The following is an 18,764-nucleotide window of genomic DNA, read 5'->3' as shown; positions in this document are numbered from 1 at the left end:
TTCCAGGAAGAACTCATAGCATTAAAAAATAAGCAATAAACACATCAAGATAAAAGAAAACAGCATAAGAATGATAAAATAATATAGGAAAATAAAAGACGGACAGGGACAGGAAAAACAAATAACAGATATGGAATAAAATATGCTTCCATAGAGCAAATAAAAACTGCAAACACACTGCTATAATTTAAAATAACCTGTATGATGAGGACATCACCTCTATAAGAGAAGCGTTTGAAGCAGAAATACAAGAGCTCAGGAGGTATGTTGAGACAAGAGAAAGAGACACAATATAAATGGGCAAAGCTCAGAAAAGAACTTAAACAAAAACAGGGAAAAAAAAAAAAAGCAAAAAAGCAAAAAGAACCTAGAGAGCCCAGACTCTACTAAGTACTCATTGAAGAATAATGTAAGATTGTTTTTAATCTCATTTTTTCTCAGTTTGCTCAGGGAGTAAAACAGGGTTGGGAAGGGACAAATTTTGGCTCTCTTTTGTCTTTGCTGTCTAGTGTACACATCCTAGGTATCCCAGAAGAAAGGAACCAAAACAATAAAACTGAAATAGAAAATATATTTCAAGATATGCCACAGAAACTCCTGAGAAATTAAAAATAAAGAAAAAATTAAATCTATTTAACAAATATTAATATTCCAGAAGAAAGAATCAGTACACTATGGCCAACCACAAGGCATATGCTAACTAATAAGTAATTGGTATCAAAATATTTTTTAAAGGCTTTAAGTATTGAAGTTAAAAAACAAAATAAAACAACAACAAGATGCCTTAAAGAAAAATATGAGATTGGTCTGAATAATAACAAGTTATTGGAGTAAAAATTATGATGGAAAGAGGATGACACATACATTTTATACCCTAAGAAATGATATTAAAACATAAAAAGATACAGACAAACATATTTTCAGCATTCAAGAATTAGCCTTTCTTGGAAGACAAATTTCAGATAACCAAGAGATAAATGGAAAAAACTATAGGAAAAAGACTTCTGGGGACAATTGAATACATTTACCTATAAGACTAAAATCAAAATAAATGCAGGAATTACAGTGCAGAGCAGAACATTCATGCTCTAAAATGATGACGTAAAGAGGAATAGGACAAGAGGTCATAAACACACACTATTTTTTTTCACCTTTCTTCTGTAGTGCTTCATAAACTATTTGAGTCTAACAGAATTATATTTTAAGGCAGTAAGACAAACACTAGGAAATAACTATTCAAAATTAAGTAGCGGAAGAATTAAAGAGAGGGAGAAAATTAGAAATTCAAGGAAATACGCTGATTTTGTAATTGCTGCCAACAGGAAATCAATAGATATTGTCCAGAAATAGAAGATTCAGTATGCTATATAAATTTCTATTCATAAAGCTAAGCACTTAGAACAAAAATAAAAATACTCAGAATTATCAAACAGACATATAGGAAAGCAAACAGACCATATAATGGGAGTTTTAAAGTAATCATAATTAAACACAAAGCATATACTGTCAGAACTAAGATATATATGTCATATCTGTCAATGCAAATGGCCAAACTTACCTGTGAGAAGAAAAAGGTGAATTAAATGCTGATGATCCACTGATCTATATTTGTACCTGCACTATGTGTAGTTGTTTACCTGCAACTCATTGGCATTCTTTTACCATATTTCAATCTTAGCTAATTGATAGCTGCAAATGATACTATGTAACCTGTGTTTAGTTGATGATTAATGAAATTCAATGTTTTTCTCAAGTTTATTGGCCTTTCACATTATTTGGGGCATTGTTAATCCATTGGTTCCCATGTCATTGATAGTAAAAATAAAGCCTTCAAGGCCCAGTGGGATCTAGCACCCTCCACCTTTCTGGCCTTATCTCTAAATTGTCTATCTAGGCCTCACTGCAGGTTCCTGCTCACCTCACTGAACTCTGAATATTGGAGTAGCCTGAGGTTCAGTCTTTGGATTGTTTCTCTTTTCCATCAATGCTTATTTCTTAGTGGTCTAAGAAATGCCATCAATATGCCGGCAACTTTACAATAGATCAACTCAGCTGAGACTGGCAATTCTGTGGTCTAAAAATGCCATCAATATACTGTAGACTTTACAATGGATACACTCAGTTGCAACTGCCCCATGACCCACCCCCACTTCCGAACCCAGCCTCAAATCTCCAACTACCGACTCCTCATCTTCATGCGGGCTCGAGGGACCCAAGGCCTGACAACCTGGCTCCACGCTCCTCTCTGACTGCACTATCTTCTGCCACCCTGTTCCTAGTTCACCACTCAATGAGGCCTTCCTAAGTCTTCCAAAATAAAACAGCAGTACCTTTATGGCTTCAACATTCACAGTCCCTGATTTGTTTTTATTCATAGCACTTGTCGTTATCTGATACATTTTGTAGATATATAATAGTAAAAGATAAATAGAAAGATAGAAAGCAAATATTCGTATAATACTGTTTCTAGAGCATTGTTTTGCTGCGTTACAGATAGCGTTAACAAATATAATCCACCCAGCAACCCATGAAGTAAGTACTATGATTATCTTCTTTTTATAGATAAGTCAAAGGAGGCACAGCTCAAGGTCACACAGCTAAGTGTGGCATGTCACAGTTTCAACAAATGCCAGGTGTTAGGCTCTAAATTATATGTTCTTAACCATTACTCTTCATAACTTTTCATATCTATGAATATATGGATATTTACATCATACACATATTTTTTCCTATCTTCCACTAGAATTAAATACCACTAAGGCAGAAACTTTGTTGTGTTCACTATCCTAACCCCAGCACCCAGCACCTAGAACAGGGGACCTCACATATACCTGGCAATGAATAAAACTTTATTGAATAATGAAACTGCATATCTTTTCAAGGAAAATAAAAATTGACACTAATTAAAGACAAAACTTCTGTCTGCTTCCAGTATAATAAAAAAGGAATGTTTCAGAATAATTTGTTTAAAAATCTGTATATCTGTCTGCAGAGTTACAGCAAACTTTATGGAACACAAGGAAAAATGAAAAAAGTCTGAACATTTAAAATTCTAAGTCATGTTTCCAAGAAACAATTCTGGCATATTTAGCATTAGGGAAGAGAAATCTGATTGGTAAATTCATAACTCACTCCTGTGCTTCCATTGTAAAAAAAAAAAAAATAAATCTACATAGAAAGAGATAAAGGCCTTAAATGGGGACCATAACAATGAGAATGGAATAAAAGGAAACACTAGAGAAATCACAAAGAGTGATATTAACAGAGGCTGTGGGTTCATTTAATTTGGCAACACAGACTGACTTTGACCTGGTAGGGGTTGTGCCACAAACTGCATAAGGGTCAAGGTCAAGTGTGACCTGTTGGTTCTGTTTTACTTGTGGAACGTCTTCTATGTTGGAATGTTGAGTTGGTTATTTGATACGGAAGGCTGCAGTACATGGTAGATGTCACAGCTCACTGACTTGAAAGTGATCAAACCTTGGAGACAGTCCTTAAAACCAGGGGATTGCTCAGGCAGTGAGTAACTGGGTAGAGAAGCAGGTCAAGGGCAGAAATTTGAGGAACCCTAGAGTAGTGACTGGTGCTGTGTATTTTGCAGTGTATGTGTTCAATAAACAAACACTTATGAATAAGAGAATGAAAGTGCCGTTGGCCTGCCCAGACTTAGAAACACAATCCTGAGATTCTGGCTTTCAGGCTTTCAGTCAAGCTAAAAAAAACAGGGATTTTTGAAGCCACGGAACCTTCCTCTTTCACTCCCTCATTCAAGATGGTTTTTGAGTGGCTAGCTATTTTTCCTGTATTTTACTAGACCTCAAAAATCTATGTAACTAAGTTATAGAGAGAAGTAACTGTGATGCCTACAATCAGTTCAATACAACAAATATTGACTGAACACCCCTGATATGCAAAGACACCTTGTTAGGGCTAAGGGAGAGGGGTCAACTGTGTGTATAAAATATTGTCCCCATTCTCAGAGAGTGTAAAATACAATTTGGAGAGAAGACAAATCCATTGAGATTTAATAAGTAATGGCTCCTGATAGCCTGTGTGCTAGAGGAATGGTATAGACCATAGAGCTGCAAGGGTTCAGAGGATGGCGAGTCACACTGAGCTTGGAAATTCATAGAAAGTCTCCTAGAAGAGACGGGATTGATCTGGACTGAAATACCAGGGGTCAGGTAGAGAAGGTCATTCAGGTGCTTAGGTCTGAGCAAACTCAGGGAGTTTTCAAAGTTCAACTTTCCTGTGGGAATAGTTTTCAAAACAACTGAGAATACCAGGATGGGAAGGCAGAGTGTGGGAAATCAAGGTTGCGGTCAAATGCCATGTTTGATTTATCACACACACCCTCTGTCAGTCATCTGGTGGAGCACTACCTTTTGTTCCTCTTATCTTTGCCCTCTTTTGTACCTCCTCCTCACAGTACAAAGTAGAGATAACAAGACCCAAAATGTAAAAGAAGGCCTCCCTTGTCTGCCTAAATATGTGAGTCCCATCTCATTTTTCCCAAGACTGAGTTCTGGGAGTAAATGCTTTGGGACATGGATATTGAGAAGGTAGTCAGCACCGGAAAGAAGGGGAGAGTTTAGTGAATACTAGATATTTCCAGAAAAAGAATCCTGAAGACGCTTAATTTATAGGGGATTTTCATTGCCAAGTTAAACAGGTCACTTTGGGTGGAAATAGAATGTGGCTTTGATAAATTACTTAAAGTCAAATCCCATTAGAAATTTGACTTTAAGTTACTTCAAATCCAGTCCAAGACCTAGTCAATTCAGACAGCTCCTGTGCTATAAAATGGCAATCCAATGGAAGGAGTCAGTGCATCACTAAAACCAGTAGAAGTCCGGGCTCTCCCCAGAGGACTGGGTCCCCGAAGCAAAGGAGGGACAGTGTCTCAGCTCCACATCTTCACAACCTTGGGAAAGCCACCCTCCTTTTCCTAGCAGGCAGCCAACTTCAATGATGCATCCTCCCACCACCAACTGCACTTTCTGTACTCACCTGAATGAAGATATATTCATCCTGGACAACCAGGGAACTGATGTCAATGGAGCGGGCAAAGGGCCCATTTCTAGTTGTCTCGGCGCATTCCTGGATCCTGCAGGTGAGGTAGTGAGCATCTGAAATAGGAGGGCAGAATGATGCTTAGATACAAGCGAAAACCATGAGGGACCCGCAGGTGGCACACAAAGCTCTACTTCATGGGGGAATCAACAAGATAATTTAAAATAACAGTGAGATTTCATGTTTTTGTCCACGGAATTTATAATAATTCCCCCAAAATTATAATACCTAGTTTGGACAAAGAAGTGGAAAAATAGTTCATCTCCTATCATACTACTGAAAGAGTAATTTGGTATAGTTTTTTGGAAGAACAAATTTGAAATACATATCAGAATTTTAAAGGTACATATCTTACATCAGTAATTCTAATTCAAGGAGAATCTGTTCTAATTTTCTAATTAGAGAATTCTAATTTTCTAGATGTTTTCTAGAGAAAGACTCATATTTTCACAAAGAGTCAAGGCAACAATATTCACAGTGGCATTGTTCATAGTAGTGAAAAATTAGAAATAGGCTCAATGCCCATGAATTAATGATCACTTAAATAAACTGAGATACATGCATATGACAGAGTACTATGCCGCAATTAGAAGAATTTGGTGGATACATATGCTTTAACATGGTAATTTCTCCAAAACGCACTGTTCTGCAATCTTTTAAAAATTAGTTAGCATCATGTATAGTATGATCCAATTAGGCTTATGCCATACTGCATAGAACAATGTTTAAAGGATACATATGAAAATTAGCTATGATTACTTTTAGCCAAAGAAACGGACTCAAGGAAGTAGACAGAATTCAAGTGGGACCTTTGCTTTTTACATTACATACATTTTTATTATTTTTACAACAAGAATGCATTCATTTCTTATATAACATTTACAAAACTTACATAATTACTTGTAAAAATCTTCTAGAGATCTCAACAGCTGAACCCTCCTCCCTCGCCTCAAGCAACCCAAAAAAATGCATGGTACCAGCTGTAGCTGAATGGGAAATCTTTGGCTCCAAAAGGCATTCTGATTATGACTAGAAGGTTATCCAAGGAAAAGCAATCCATTTAGTTTTTTGCTCTTTAATTAAGGAAAAACTACAGGTCAGTCCCTGTGAAGAATCCACTATAAAAATTTACTTTAAAAAAGGTTATTATTCATTTAATGAAATTTAAAAATAAATGATAAAAATGGAAAGTAGAAATCACTTTAAGATCAAAAGTAGAGAAATCTTATTATCTAAAACCACATACATCATTACATATGCCTATCTAATGCAATTGTTTCCTTGTATGTGTGCGTATGTGTGCAGAGGTGTCAGAGGCTACAGAGAAGGGAGTGGTAGGCAGCAGATACATAAAAGCAAAAGGCTTACAGAAGCAAAAATATATAACAATTGAGATTAAACTATGGGTACTTTAAATCATTTCTGTTTAAGTAATTGATGGATGGATTCAACAAGTATTTCTTATGCACACACTACATATTGGGTATTGTTTGGGTACTAGGAATAAGGCAATGAATTAGAGATTTTCCATTCTAAAAGAACCTTCTGTCTAGGAAGGGGTTTACTCATATATGTAGCTAGTTATTACACATATTAATTTAGAAACATGATGCTACTTTAAGAAAGAAATATTTTAATGGGAAATGAATTCATTACATGCTATACATAACTACTTCTTGAATGTTTAAATTTGAGCAATGTCTGTTTGCTTCGGTAACTATAATCTGACTAGGTCTAGCATTGATTCCATTTGCCCCAGTGGCAGTTATCATCTGCACAGTAGCTCCAGCCTCTGAACTTTTCTTTCTTCTGCATCCCATACAATCGAGTTGGTTCCTAATCCTTGACAATTCTGCCTCTAAAGTGTTTCAAGTCTCTTCTCTTCCCTCCATTACCTGCACCATTTGCCTGGGACACTTTCTTGTCATCTGTGCTCCTTCTGCACTCATTTCACATCTAGGGTCCATGTGGATGATGAGTTGGAGACTGGATGGACTTGAAACAAGCAGCCAAAGGCATCTCTAAAACCTAAGCTGGGATTAATACCTCCCAGCATCAAAACCACCACTAATGCTGAGTGCCTTGGGATACGGCCTGAATAACTTTGTAGGACAGGGCAGGCCTTTACAACTATCCTAATAAACTCAAATGCTTAAGGAGGCATGCGAATTATGTATGAGAGTAAAATTAGCGGGGGTAGATGGTAAGTGGTGGCTGGCACAAGATCTCAGTGTCAGGGATCTCTGAGGAGCGGCGGAGACCACACTTAAAGGGCAAACATTCGCCTCTTTTAAGGGGGAACTGCTCCTCCACACAGAATTCATATGCAAAAATAAGACATTCTGAGTTTCTAAGAAAAGCTAAATGCCTCTATTTTTTAAATGCTAAATTTCCTAATTTTTATAATTGAGAGCTATTGGGAGGCCAAGGTGGGTGGATCAAGAGGTCAGGAGATCAGACAATCCTGGCCAACATGGTGAAATCCCATCTCTACTACAAATGCAAAAAATTAGCTGGGTGTGGTGGCAGGCACCTGTAATCCCAGCTACTCAGGAGGCTGAGGCAGGAGAATTGCTTGAACCAGGGATTCGGAGCCAAGATTGCACCACTGTACTCCAGCCTGGTGACAGAGCAAAACTTTGTCTCACAAAATAAATAAATAAATAAATAAATAAATAAATAAAGTTGAGGGCTAATGTAAATACAAAAGATGGTACAGGCCAAACACCTTGAGGCCAAACAAAACAAACCTACACTCCAAATGAAACCCAGGAACCACTGTTTTTTTTTTTTTTTCTTTCCAACTTTTATTTTTATTTTAGATCCAGGATGTACATGTGCATAGGCAAATTGCATGTTGTGGGATTTGGTGTACAGATTATTTCATCACCCAGGTAATAAGCATAGCACCCAATAGTTTTTCTATTTTCATCCTCCTCCCAACCTCTTCCCTCAAAAGTAGGCTCTGGTGTCTGTTGCTCCCTTTTTTGTGTCCTTATGTACTCAGTGTTTAGCTCCCACTTATAAATGAGAACATGTGGTATTTGTTTTTCTGCTCCAGTGTTAGTTTGCTTAGGATAATTGCCTCCAGCTCCATCTATGTTGCTGCAAAGGACATGATCTCATTCCTTTTTATGGTTGCATGATATTCCATGGTGTATATGTACTACATTTTATTTATCCAGTCCACGGTGGATGGGCGTTTAGGTCGATTGCACGTCTTTGCTATTGTGAATAGCACTGCAACGAACATGTGTGTGCATGTCCAATGATTTATATTCCTTTCTGCTCTGCAGTTTGGTCATGACCTTCCTTGCAAGGAAAGAGACGGACTTTCTTACCCTCATTCCCTGACCCTGTAGCAAGACCAGCTTGTCCAACATTCTTTAAGGACAGCCTGTATGTCCCTTCCTTTTTGTCTTGGTTCACAGAGAGAGCCAAGAGTGGCCTGGATTTCCACTTCTGGCTGAGAGGAGAGGGGAAGGCAGGGAGCCCAGGCTGTGCTTTGGAGCACATTGCTAGCCCACCAGGAATATTCTTGGAACCATCCAGTCTTAGCAATTTGCTTCTAGAATAAAGCACCAAAACAATGAAAAGCTGCAGTAAAAACATGTAAAGAAACCACAGGTGTTGACATGGCAACCTGCTTCCTTGTTACCAGCCAGTGTCTCAGAAAGCCCCTTGCACTGGTAATCAAAGGTACACACAGGGGGACACCTGCTTATCCCCACACACTGGCTCATTTCCCTCTGGCTATTTACTATTCACTCTCTCATTTGGACACTTTGAAAAAAGAAGCAAGTGTATTCGAGGCCACCACAAACAAAATCAAAACCTACCTAAACCTTGGCCCATAGCAGGTATAATGCTGTGCCAAGCTCATCCTACTTCTTGGCTCGCTCTCTACTTGCCACTGCTCAGCATGGCATGAAAGGTCCAATTTAAGAGGAAGATAGCACTGAAATGAGTTTTTGAAAATCACTTAAAATTTGGTGGCCTTGCAGTCTTGGCTGGACTCAAATATTGCAAGTCTCAATGCTTTTATTTTTCAAAACATAGAGATTGGGTAAGTGCCACAGTGCCCTCTGCCAGGCGAGAACCAAAGTAGGGTCATAGGGAAACCAAATTGTCAGGCAGGCCTAGTGGTCAGAGAGAAGTAATTGAGGGTTATGGAGGAACTGTGGCTGTCAAGGGTGAGCAGGGAATATCATTTGGTTCAAACCTCACATATGTAAAATGTCTCAAATTAGAACTCTAGACATTACCTCCAAATGAGGCTGAACACAGTTATAGAGATTCTATGATGAAATTCACAAAGGTATTTATGACATAACTTAAAATCCCCAAATAGGCTTCCAATAAGTGTGGCCTTCTTATTTGTTTTTTAATAACACCAGACACCAGATAAAATGAAAGTGGTCCAGATCTCTTGAGCATGCTCCAGTGATTCTGAGAGCAAGGACTCCGAAGCTAGAAAGTGCTGAGATCAAATCCGGGACTTACTATGTGCAGACGGGCCTTGGCCAAGTAGCAGCATGGCTTTTCAGCTGTGAGGCACAGACAATTTAGTGTGTGCCTCTGAGGACTGTCGTCAGGATTAAGTAAGATGTTGCATGAAAAATGCTTAGCACATTGTGGATACATTTTAAAAGATCAATAAATGTTAGTTATTTTTTATTATGAAGAGAAAGGGAAAGGAATCCAACTCTCAGCATCTTTTGTAGATTCAATTTATAATAAATGTCCTATTTTGTTGTGGAGAATTGAAAGACCATGATATCACAGGTTCTACAGTGAAGTTATATTCTGAATTTAAATCATCGTTTACCTTAAGTGCAATGGATGTTTGCACAAGAACAAAAGTATATGGGCTGGACAAATCAAGGAGAACTTCAAAGAGGAGGCAACCCTTGAGTTTAACCTGGATGTGAAATTGTGCTATGTGAAAGGAAATTCTTGAATGAGGGAGTTAAAAATGCACAAGGACTTTTACGTAAACAAAGCTCATGAAATATGTGACATAATCGCATGTTAATGAATTGACTTTGATTAATTCTTATTCTTGAACTTCTATTTTCTATCCTCTCCTTTGAAACATCCTCAAATGAAAAACTAGAAAGAACAGACAATCAAAAGATCTCATTTGGATATCCCTATGTAAAAACCAGAGAGTGATTTCCTAAATGGTTAATCTTCATGCTTAATATATTTCTAAATGTAAAATGTCTTCCTAATATATTCCTAAGAGCTAGTGTGGTCACTGCTCCACTTACAAAAATGAAAAGTCAAAGGCTTTGTTCCCTGCACCAGGAATAGAAGATTATTCTGCTATTTGGAAATATGCACTCCTATTTCAAACTAGCTCTACAGCTAGCAGGACCTTTAGGAGTGTTGTAACATCATTTAAATGGAGCCAGCATCCATGTCTTCTCACCCTACAGACGTGGGACCAAGGATCTCACTGGTGAGAAGGGCTGCCCCACACTGACTGATTCATTCCTTTTGTATTGGCTCAAGGTATATAGAGAAACTGCAGGTGTCAGACACATCCTGAAGTTCCAGGAAGCAGAGAACATAAGACAGATTCTTGCCCTCAGAAGATTCCTATGCCAGTGATGGAGACGGGACATTTACAAATGAATATACCTTAGGATGCTTAGAGAACTGGTGAATGTGGGAGGAGAGAAGGAAACAATCCGACACCCTTAGCCTTCTTTTCTTCCTAAGAAGCTGTATTTCTGCTCGAAGTTTCTCAGGACTCAGGGACTCAGCCTCAGCCTTTCTCTATTCATCAAGACAAGCCCCTCATCTACATCAACAAATGTAACTGGAAAGTCCAGTTCCGGTTCTGCCATACCTTTCCAAAAGGATCACCTCTTTACCAGCAGAAATAAAATCGTAGCCACTTTTCTCTTTCTGGGCTGACTTTATAAAGCTTCAGTAAAATGTTGGTTAAACTGAACTGAATGTCACTAAAAGCCTATACATTTTGTTATGTTTAATTACATGGTGACTTGTGATTATGTTTTGCCTTTGAGAATTACTAAGCATTCAAACTTCCTAGACATCAAGCTTCCTGTCATCTCAGAGAAAAAACTTTCTGTGATTTACTCAACTTCCATGCCTTTGGGTAATAATGTACCTATTGTCAGAAATTGAAAAAGTGAATTAAAATTGTGAACAAAAAGCAAATTCAGCTCTTCAGGCCTTCTCTTAGAGAAATACCCACGAGCTGTTTATTTTATGTAACATTAACTCTCAAATGAAAATAAGTGAAAACAAGCAGATTCAAGGTAACTCTAAAAAGTTATTTAGCTTCCATCAGCATCCTTTTTCTTGACTGGGGAGTGCAACTAACCTATCTGTAAAGACAAGGAAGGAAGTAATATTGCTGCAAATACCTAATACAGAGCTTGAAGCATAATAGGTTCTAAAAACAAACAAAGGCAACAAATAAAAGGGAGCTTCCATTCCTTCTACTGAGTTCATGGATTTTGAGCTTTGGTGACACTTCTCATCTCCCATAGGAGAAACCCAGCATTATCTGTCTTCTTGATGGCACAGGAGGCAATCTGGCAGTTGCAGATATTTAGAAACCATGGTGACACTGAATATCTCAGCAGTCCTACCATCCCATTCAGGGCTCTTTCCACTGTCCCTGCTAAATAAACTGACCCCAAATAGGGTGACTATATGAAGATGATGATGATGATGACAATGACGATGACAATAGCAGCATTTTTGACTGCTCACTCTGCATTGTTTGGTGTTCTAGGAACTATATGCATTAACACATTTCATTCTTGCAACAACCCAGGGAGTTACAATTATTATCATTTTCCTGTTATAGCAGAGGAAATTGAGGCACAGGATGATTAAGTAACTTACCTAAGTTCCACAGCTCTAGGAAGTGACGGAGCTAGAATTTGAACCCAGGTGATTTTACACCAGTATCTGTGATCCTAACCTTTATGTATTTTAAACAGAGAACAAAAACTGGGCTAGGTATTTGACTAGAATCTACATACTGGGTCACTCCCTGTCACTGGCTGTCTATGTGACCTTGGGCAAGTTGTTATATGATTTGATGCCTTTTGGAATGTAATATAATGTGGGAATCTCTTATATGTTCTGACTTTTTGATTCTGGAATCCTTCTATCAAAGACAATCCTATATCTCCATCCATAAAGTGAGTTTTACTGTGCCTGCTATGATTGAACAGAAGGCAAGCAGTCTGCAGCCCCATTGCCTTAGCTCCCACTTTGTCCTCATTTTGGCCTCTGAAGTCTTAAAGAGCTGCTAGAGCTCTGAGTTCACACAATTCCAAAGTTATTGAATTAATCAATATTTTTAAAGAGCCAATAATATATGTATCTAGAGCCTAGAGTTTAGTCTTCAAAGCTAATAGTTTCACTTGTGTGCCAAGCTCATTTGATTACTTATGTATGCCTGGAATCTCTGTTAAGAAGTATTAGGCTTTATCTTGTCTTAGAAGAAGTGCAGTGATTGCTTAATGAGGGTTGATGATGAGAGGAAGACAAAGGATGGTGGCATATGTTCTATAGGTTTTGATTCTGCACATTTCTAGAATGTCTAGATGCTTCGAATGTTTTGCCCATGTTCAGGTTCACTTATCACAGTGCGCCATGGGACACCATACTTGGGAATTTCATGCAGAGGAGCTCACTACTTCACAAAGCAGCCCACATCATCTTTGGGTACTCTCTGTTGTTACTGCTTTGTTCATTGAACTGAAATCTCCCTTGTTGTCAATTTTACTCTATAATAAGATCTTCATTAGTAAACTGATGAAAAAAATAAATTATAAAAATACTTCTTACACTTGTTAGTATTTTCAAATAGGTAAAACACTAGATGAGGGATCACAGGAAGGCTAAGAAATTTGTCCAAGGTCTAAATGACAGAGTTAGTTTTCCAACTCTATTGACACTCAATTTCCTCTTACGTGGAGGGTGTGTGCGTCCTTCTGTCTGTCGGTCTGTGACTGAGTAACTGTGTCAGAGAGAAAGCATGTGCAGGGACATTCAGAGAAAGATGAATTCCAGAAGTGAATGGGAGGAAAAGCCGTTGGAATCCTGAATCTCATGGCAGAAATAGGATTATTCACACAGTTGTTAACCAAACTTGTTGGCTTTGCCCTGCTTAAACCTTGCCAGGGCAAAAATATAATAATAATAATTTAATGCTTTCAGCTTAATTCAGGAAGTCTGACTCCTATAGAGGGAGACGAGGACTAGGCAAGAGGAGAGATTCTGATATATAAACAAAAAAAGAGACCAGCTTATGTTGGGTTAGATCGAGAGTGTTGGAGTTAAGTTCAAAGTCAGAATTGTCAATGCCACACTATACAACTGAAAAGTCCATGCTCTATGCTGCTTCTCTGGGGCCCCTTCAGTCTAGAGCGGCACCATCCAATATATATAAAAAACAAGCCACAAATGACCTTTTACATTTTTCAGTAATCATATTTTAAAAGTAAATAGAAAAGTGAAGTTCATTTATATGTTTTATTTAGCCCAAAATATTATCATTTCATCACGTCATCATATAAAAATTATCAAGGAACAATTTTTCATTCATAGTTTAATAAGTCTTTGAAACCCGGTATGTATTTTACACTTAAAGCACACCTTGATTTGGACAGCACATTTCGAGGACTCAATAACCACTGTGACTAAATGACTACCATATTGGACAGCACAGCTCTAGCATAACTTTCCCACACCCCATTTCTACCATCCCTTTGGATGGTAGAAACTCATCCAACTCATCCCACAAGATGAGGCTTAGCTATGGCCTCTTCCGTGCAGCCTTCTGCCACTCCTCAGCAGTTGCGCAACCCTTCCTTTTGGTCCCCACAGCACTTTGTCCATGATACTTACAGCAGTGTCTCCATGGCCTTTAGCATAATGTGTTACAACAATGATCTGTGTACATATCTGCCTCTCCCATTTGCCTGCGAGCTACTTGGTGCTGATTGTGTCCTTTTTATCTGTATATACCCTGCAGCTCAGTGCAGTTCAGTGTTAATCAAAGTACAGTCCCCACACCAGAAGCAGCAGCTGAGAGCTTGTCAGAAATGGTGAGTATATATTTTAACAAGCTCTCCAGATGGTGCACATGCATGTTAAAGTTCAACCAGCTCAGATCTAGTGCATTGGTTCTCAATCCTACATGTCCTAAAATCAGCAGGACAGCTTTATAAAAGGCCAATGCCCGGGACCTTTCCCAGGAGATACTTCATTCATTGATTTGTGGTGGGACCCAGGTAGGGGTTTGTGTGTGTATGTGTGTGTGTGTGTGTTTATTCATGAGGTGATTATAATGCTTGGTTTGAGGACCACTTGTCTTCTATACTTGAAGAGTGTTCCATTACGGTGGAGTGAATTGTGAGCCAATGAGCAAATATAAGAAAAGCACAAATTTCTATATTAATATTTGCACAGATGCCAGTATCCTCGTCTTACTCTGGGAACTACATAGAGCAATATTTAATTGGTGTTTCATGAGCAGATCTTGCTTCTGTTCCCTGAATGAATAAATAAATCATTAATTCTGCTTCATTTTATAATTAGGAAAAAGGAACCTAGAGAGGTTTACTTGTTTCCCTGGATCACATAGCCTCTCAGTGGAAAAACTGGAATTAGAATTTAGGTTTCTACTCTCCACGTCTGCCTGCCTGTGAATAGCTAAAAGACCATATCTCTTTATTCCTCAAAAAGATAAACACAAATTGAAAACGTGGTTCCCATGGAGATCGAGCAGAAAGAGTGGTATCTCATAGCTGCTGGTACCCACACTTCAGCCCAGGGCAGTGTAACCCTCTTATCAGGGCTTCGAGAGTCATGCATTTCAACACCCTTCCCAGGCCCACCTACCTGCCTGGGCAGATAGTGCGGGCAAGCTTGGCAAGCCCAGTGTCATCAGGCAAGAAAACACCTGGACACAGAGCTGAGGGTACTGGATAAGTCTGTCTGCTCAGAGTACAGTACCTGAGAAGCAGGGTACAGGATGTGACCTGGCCTCATCACTGATGCTACTGTCTGGTCTGCTCCACCACCACAGTCACAGTCTGCTCCTCCACCACTTGCCTGGGGCCACTAGACAAGCCAGTTGGCTTCTCTATTTCTCAGAATCATTCCTAAGTTATGAGCCACGTTAGTCTGGATTGGGGACCAGGGAAATAGAGCAAAAGCTGCCTTGTGCTCCAGAGATGGAGGCTGGGGTCTGAATGAGCTGAAATGAGTCCTAGTTTTTCATCTATCACTTCCTGTATCTTAAATGTGAAACAAGCAGACAAAAGAGGCAGGTAGAAAGGAAGGTGAAGTGACCAGAGATTGACAGGTACCATCCATATGTGAGACTGCAGCTGGGGGAAATATAATTGCTTCATGAAGCTTTATCACTATAAACAGGCAAGGATGGCCGAGACACCTTGGTGTGCAGCATGAACTGTGGCTCAGGAAGCTACCTACCTGTTCGCTCGTAGGTCCTCTTCAACCCAGCTTCACTAACCTATCTCCATTCATTCTTTTCCAGGTCATAACTTACAGCCTTGCACATACCACCTCTCATGATTCTGGGAACTTGCAAGGTTCTTCTCCCTATCCAGAATGCTCAGATAATGTCCTACTAAGCCCTAGTACCAAATCAAACATTCTCTATTTCTGAGATGGTTCCCCTAACTTGCTTAGGTTATTAGTCACAATCTCATTTACAATTCAACACAATATATTCCCAACTCTATTAAAGTCCTTGTCAAAGTGTGCTAGCAACATTGTAATACTTGTCCATCATTTGCATTGTCCATCATTCAAATACAAGTCTAGAAGCTCCTTGATGGTAAGGATGAGATCACATTCACCTGTGTGTCCCCTCAGTGCCCAGTATGTATAGATTTTAAGTAAATGTTGATTGGGTAAAAGTATAAGTAAGCGAATGAATAAGTGAATGAATGAGAAAAGAAGCAGGAATTCCTGTAGAACTAGAAGTCAGGAACTATGCCTCCTAGCTTTCATTAACCAAAAATTTTAATTTTAGTATTTTAATACAAACATATTTTTCAATGTACACACAGTGAGTTTTTGGCATAGAGTTCTGTAAGTTTGAACAGATATATAGACTTATGTAACCACCACCACAATCAGGTTACAGAACAATGACATCATCCTAAAAAATATTTCATGCAGATTTTCATGTCAAATACTTTCTCCACTCTGGGAGCCACCAGTAAATTCTCTATCTACATGGTTTGTCTTTCTCATAAGATCATATAAATGGAATAATACAGCATGTAACCTTTTGAGAGCAGCTTGTTTTACTCAACATAGCACCTTTAAAATTCATGTGTTGCTTCAAATATGAGTAATACCGAGTAGTATCCTATTTTGTGGAAGTGCCACAGCCTATTAATACATTCACCCATTCAAAAATATTTGTTTCCAGTTTTTGGTGATTATTAATAAATCTCTACAGACATTCACTAACAGGTTTTAATGTGAATATAAATTTTTCATTTTTCTAGGCTAAATATTCAGCAGAAGTGGGATTGCTGGGTTATAAGATTGTATAACTTTATAACAAACTACCAAAATATTTTTTCAGAGTAGCTGTACTATTATGCATTCCCACCAGCAATGTATGAGAGTTCTATTGCTTTACTTCTGTGCCATACTTGATACTGTCATTTCTGTTTATTTTGGTGATAACAATAGATATACAGTGACATATCATTATGGTTTTAATTTGCATTTCCCTAGTGTCTAATAATGTTCAGCACTGTTTCATGTGTTTATCTGTAATCTTTATATTTTCTTTGCTAAATGATCTGTTCGAACTTTTTTTAATGAGCTGTTTTTTATTGCTATGTTTTAAGCATTCTTTATATGTTCTGGCTACACATCCTCTGTTGGACATTGATTTGCATGTATTTTCTCCCAGTATTTTAACAGTATCTTTTGAATAGTAAAAGTTGTAAATTTTGAGGAAGCTTAATTTATCAATTATTTATTTTATCAATTTTGCTCTTAGTGTGATTTTAAAAAAACTCTGTCCAACCCAAGGTCATAAAAATTTTCCCCTACATTTTCTTCTAAAAGTTTTATAATTCTATGTTTTATATTTAGATCTATGATCTACTTGGAGTTAAATTTTGTATAAGTTATGAATCATTGTATAACTTGTGAATCATAGGTTGAAGTTAATTTTTCCCGATGACTGCCCAATTGATCCAACACCATTGATTGAAAATAATATCCTTTCTACACTGAATGAGTTATATCCTGCAACCTTGCTCAACTCACATATTAGTTCTAGGAGATTTTCTTATGGATACCTTGGGATTTTCTACATAGGCAATCATGTCAATGGGAATAACAAGGTTTATTTTCTTCTTTGCAATCTATATGAATTGTATTTCATTTTTCTTGCTTTATTTCACTGCCTAGGACTTTCAGCATAGTGTTGAATAAAAGTGTTAGGAGTAAATATTCCTGCCATTTTACTGCTCTTCAGGGAGAAAGCATTCAGTATCTCACCATTAAGATGATGTTAATTTTAGGTCTTTTGTAGATGTCCTTTATCAGAAGTTTCCTTCCCACTAGTTGGAGGTTTTTGTTCGAATTTGTTTTTTTGTTTGTTTGTTTGTTTTCCTATTACCAATTAGCTATGTGAATCTGGGCAAATCTGAGTTAAACTACCATGTCAGGAAAAACAGTAAATAAAACATTTTTGTATTTTTGATGATGCTCAAACAATGGTAGAGATGTGTGTGTGTGTGTGTGTGTGTGTGTGTGTATGCACAAGTGTGAGGCAGCACTCACTGCATACCACAAAGGAAAGACATTATGCATTTTGTTAGGGTATGCAAATAAAACATGCCCAGATCAAGGCAGTTTTGCTATGTGCACTTTCTAAATAAAGTTGAGTTAGGGGCAATTTACTAGATTGAAAAAGCATTCTTTTAACTATTAAAAATTGATTTTAAAAACTCTAGAATTCCAGGGGAGGATTTATAATGAAAAAATAAAATAAAATTAAAAACCTAGAAGATGGAACAGAACTAATATATTCTATACTTTAACCTAAGTACAGCACGTGACATTTATCCCTGTTATATTTCTGCCTGCCTTTATTCAATTATTGAATTCTGGCAATAGGCCAGAAACTGTTCTATGTGTTCTGCATTTGTAATCTCATAAAATTTCACAGAAGTCCTGCACCATAGGCCTCATCCCAATTTGGACCAGAATTCTTGAACTTTCAGAAAATAAATTTTAGCTTAATGTAATAAACTACATTTTTTTAAAGGAGCTGTCCAGCATCAGAAAATAATGTGTCTAAAATAATGTGTCTTAAGCCTGAGCTCACGGAGCCTGAGAATGTACTGTTAGAGGTTTGGGAGAAGGGATTCCTACACCAGGTCAGAACTCAGACCATCCTCCAACTCTGAAACACGATGACCATGATAGATCACAAATATAGGTCTAAACAGGTTGACTTAGGAAGCAAAGCCCATGCGAGAGTTGTCCTGAAAACTGGCCTGTGGGTCATTTTCTGAGACTGGATATTTGCTGTCCTCCTCCTGTCCTTCTATGCTCCCTGAAACCCCTACATTTCATTCTTCTCCCAGTTTCTTTCTCAGCCATAAGAATTGAATAATATAATTTTG

The 18,764-nt window shown here is 38.0% G+C and overlaps 1 protein-coding gene across 1 annotated transcript in view; it reads right to left on the bottom strand.

The window, feature by feature from the left end:
- The window catches only part of SORCS3 (sortilin related VPS10 domain containing receptor 3), a 609,576-nt gene that overhangs the window by 157,499 nt on the left and 433,313 nt on the right, over positions 1 to 18,764 (bottom strand). Inside the window, exon 7 of the mRNA XM_015148111.3 lies at positions 5,011 to 5,129. Within this exon, the coding sequence (XP_015003597.2) occupies positions 5,011 to 5,129 (119 nt within the window). The remainder of the gene's footprint in view (positions 1 to 5,010; positions 5,130 to 18,764) is intronic.

This window comes from Macaca mulatta, chromosome 9, assembly GCF_049350105.2.
Source record: "Macaca mulatta isolate MMU2019108-1 chromosome 9, T2T-MMU8v2.0, whole genome shotgun sequence".
NCBI lineage: Eukaryota > Metazoa > Chordata > Mammalia > Primates > Cercopithecidae > Macaca > Macaca mulatta.
Note: the sequence above shows the minus strand (reverse complement) of the source record. Positions and strands in the feature narration are given on the sequence as shown.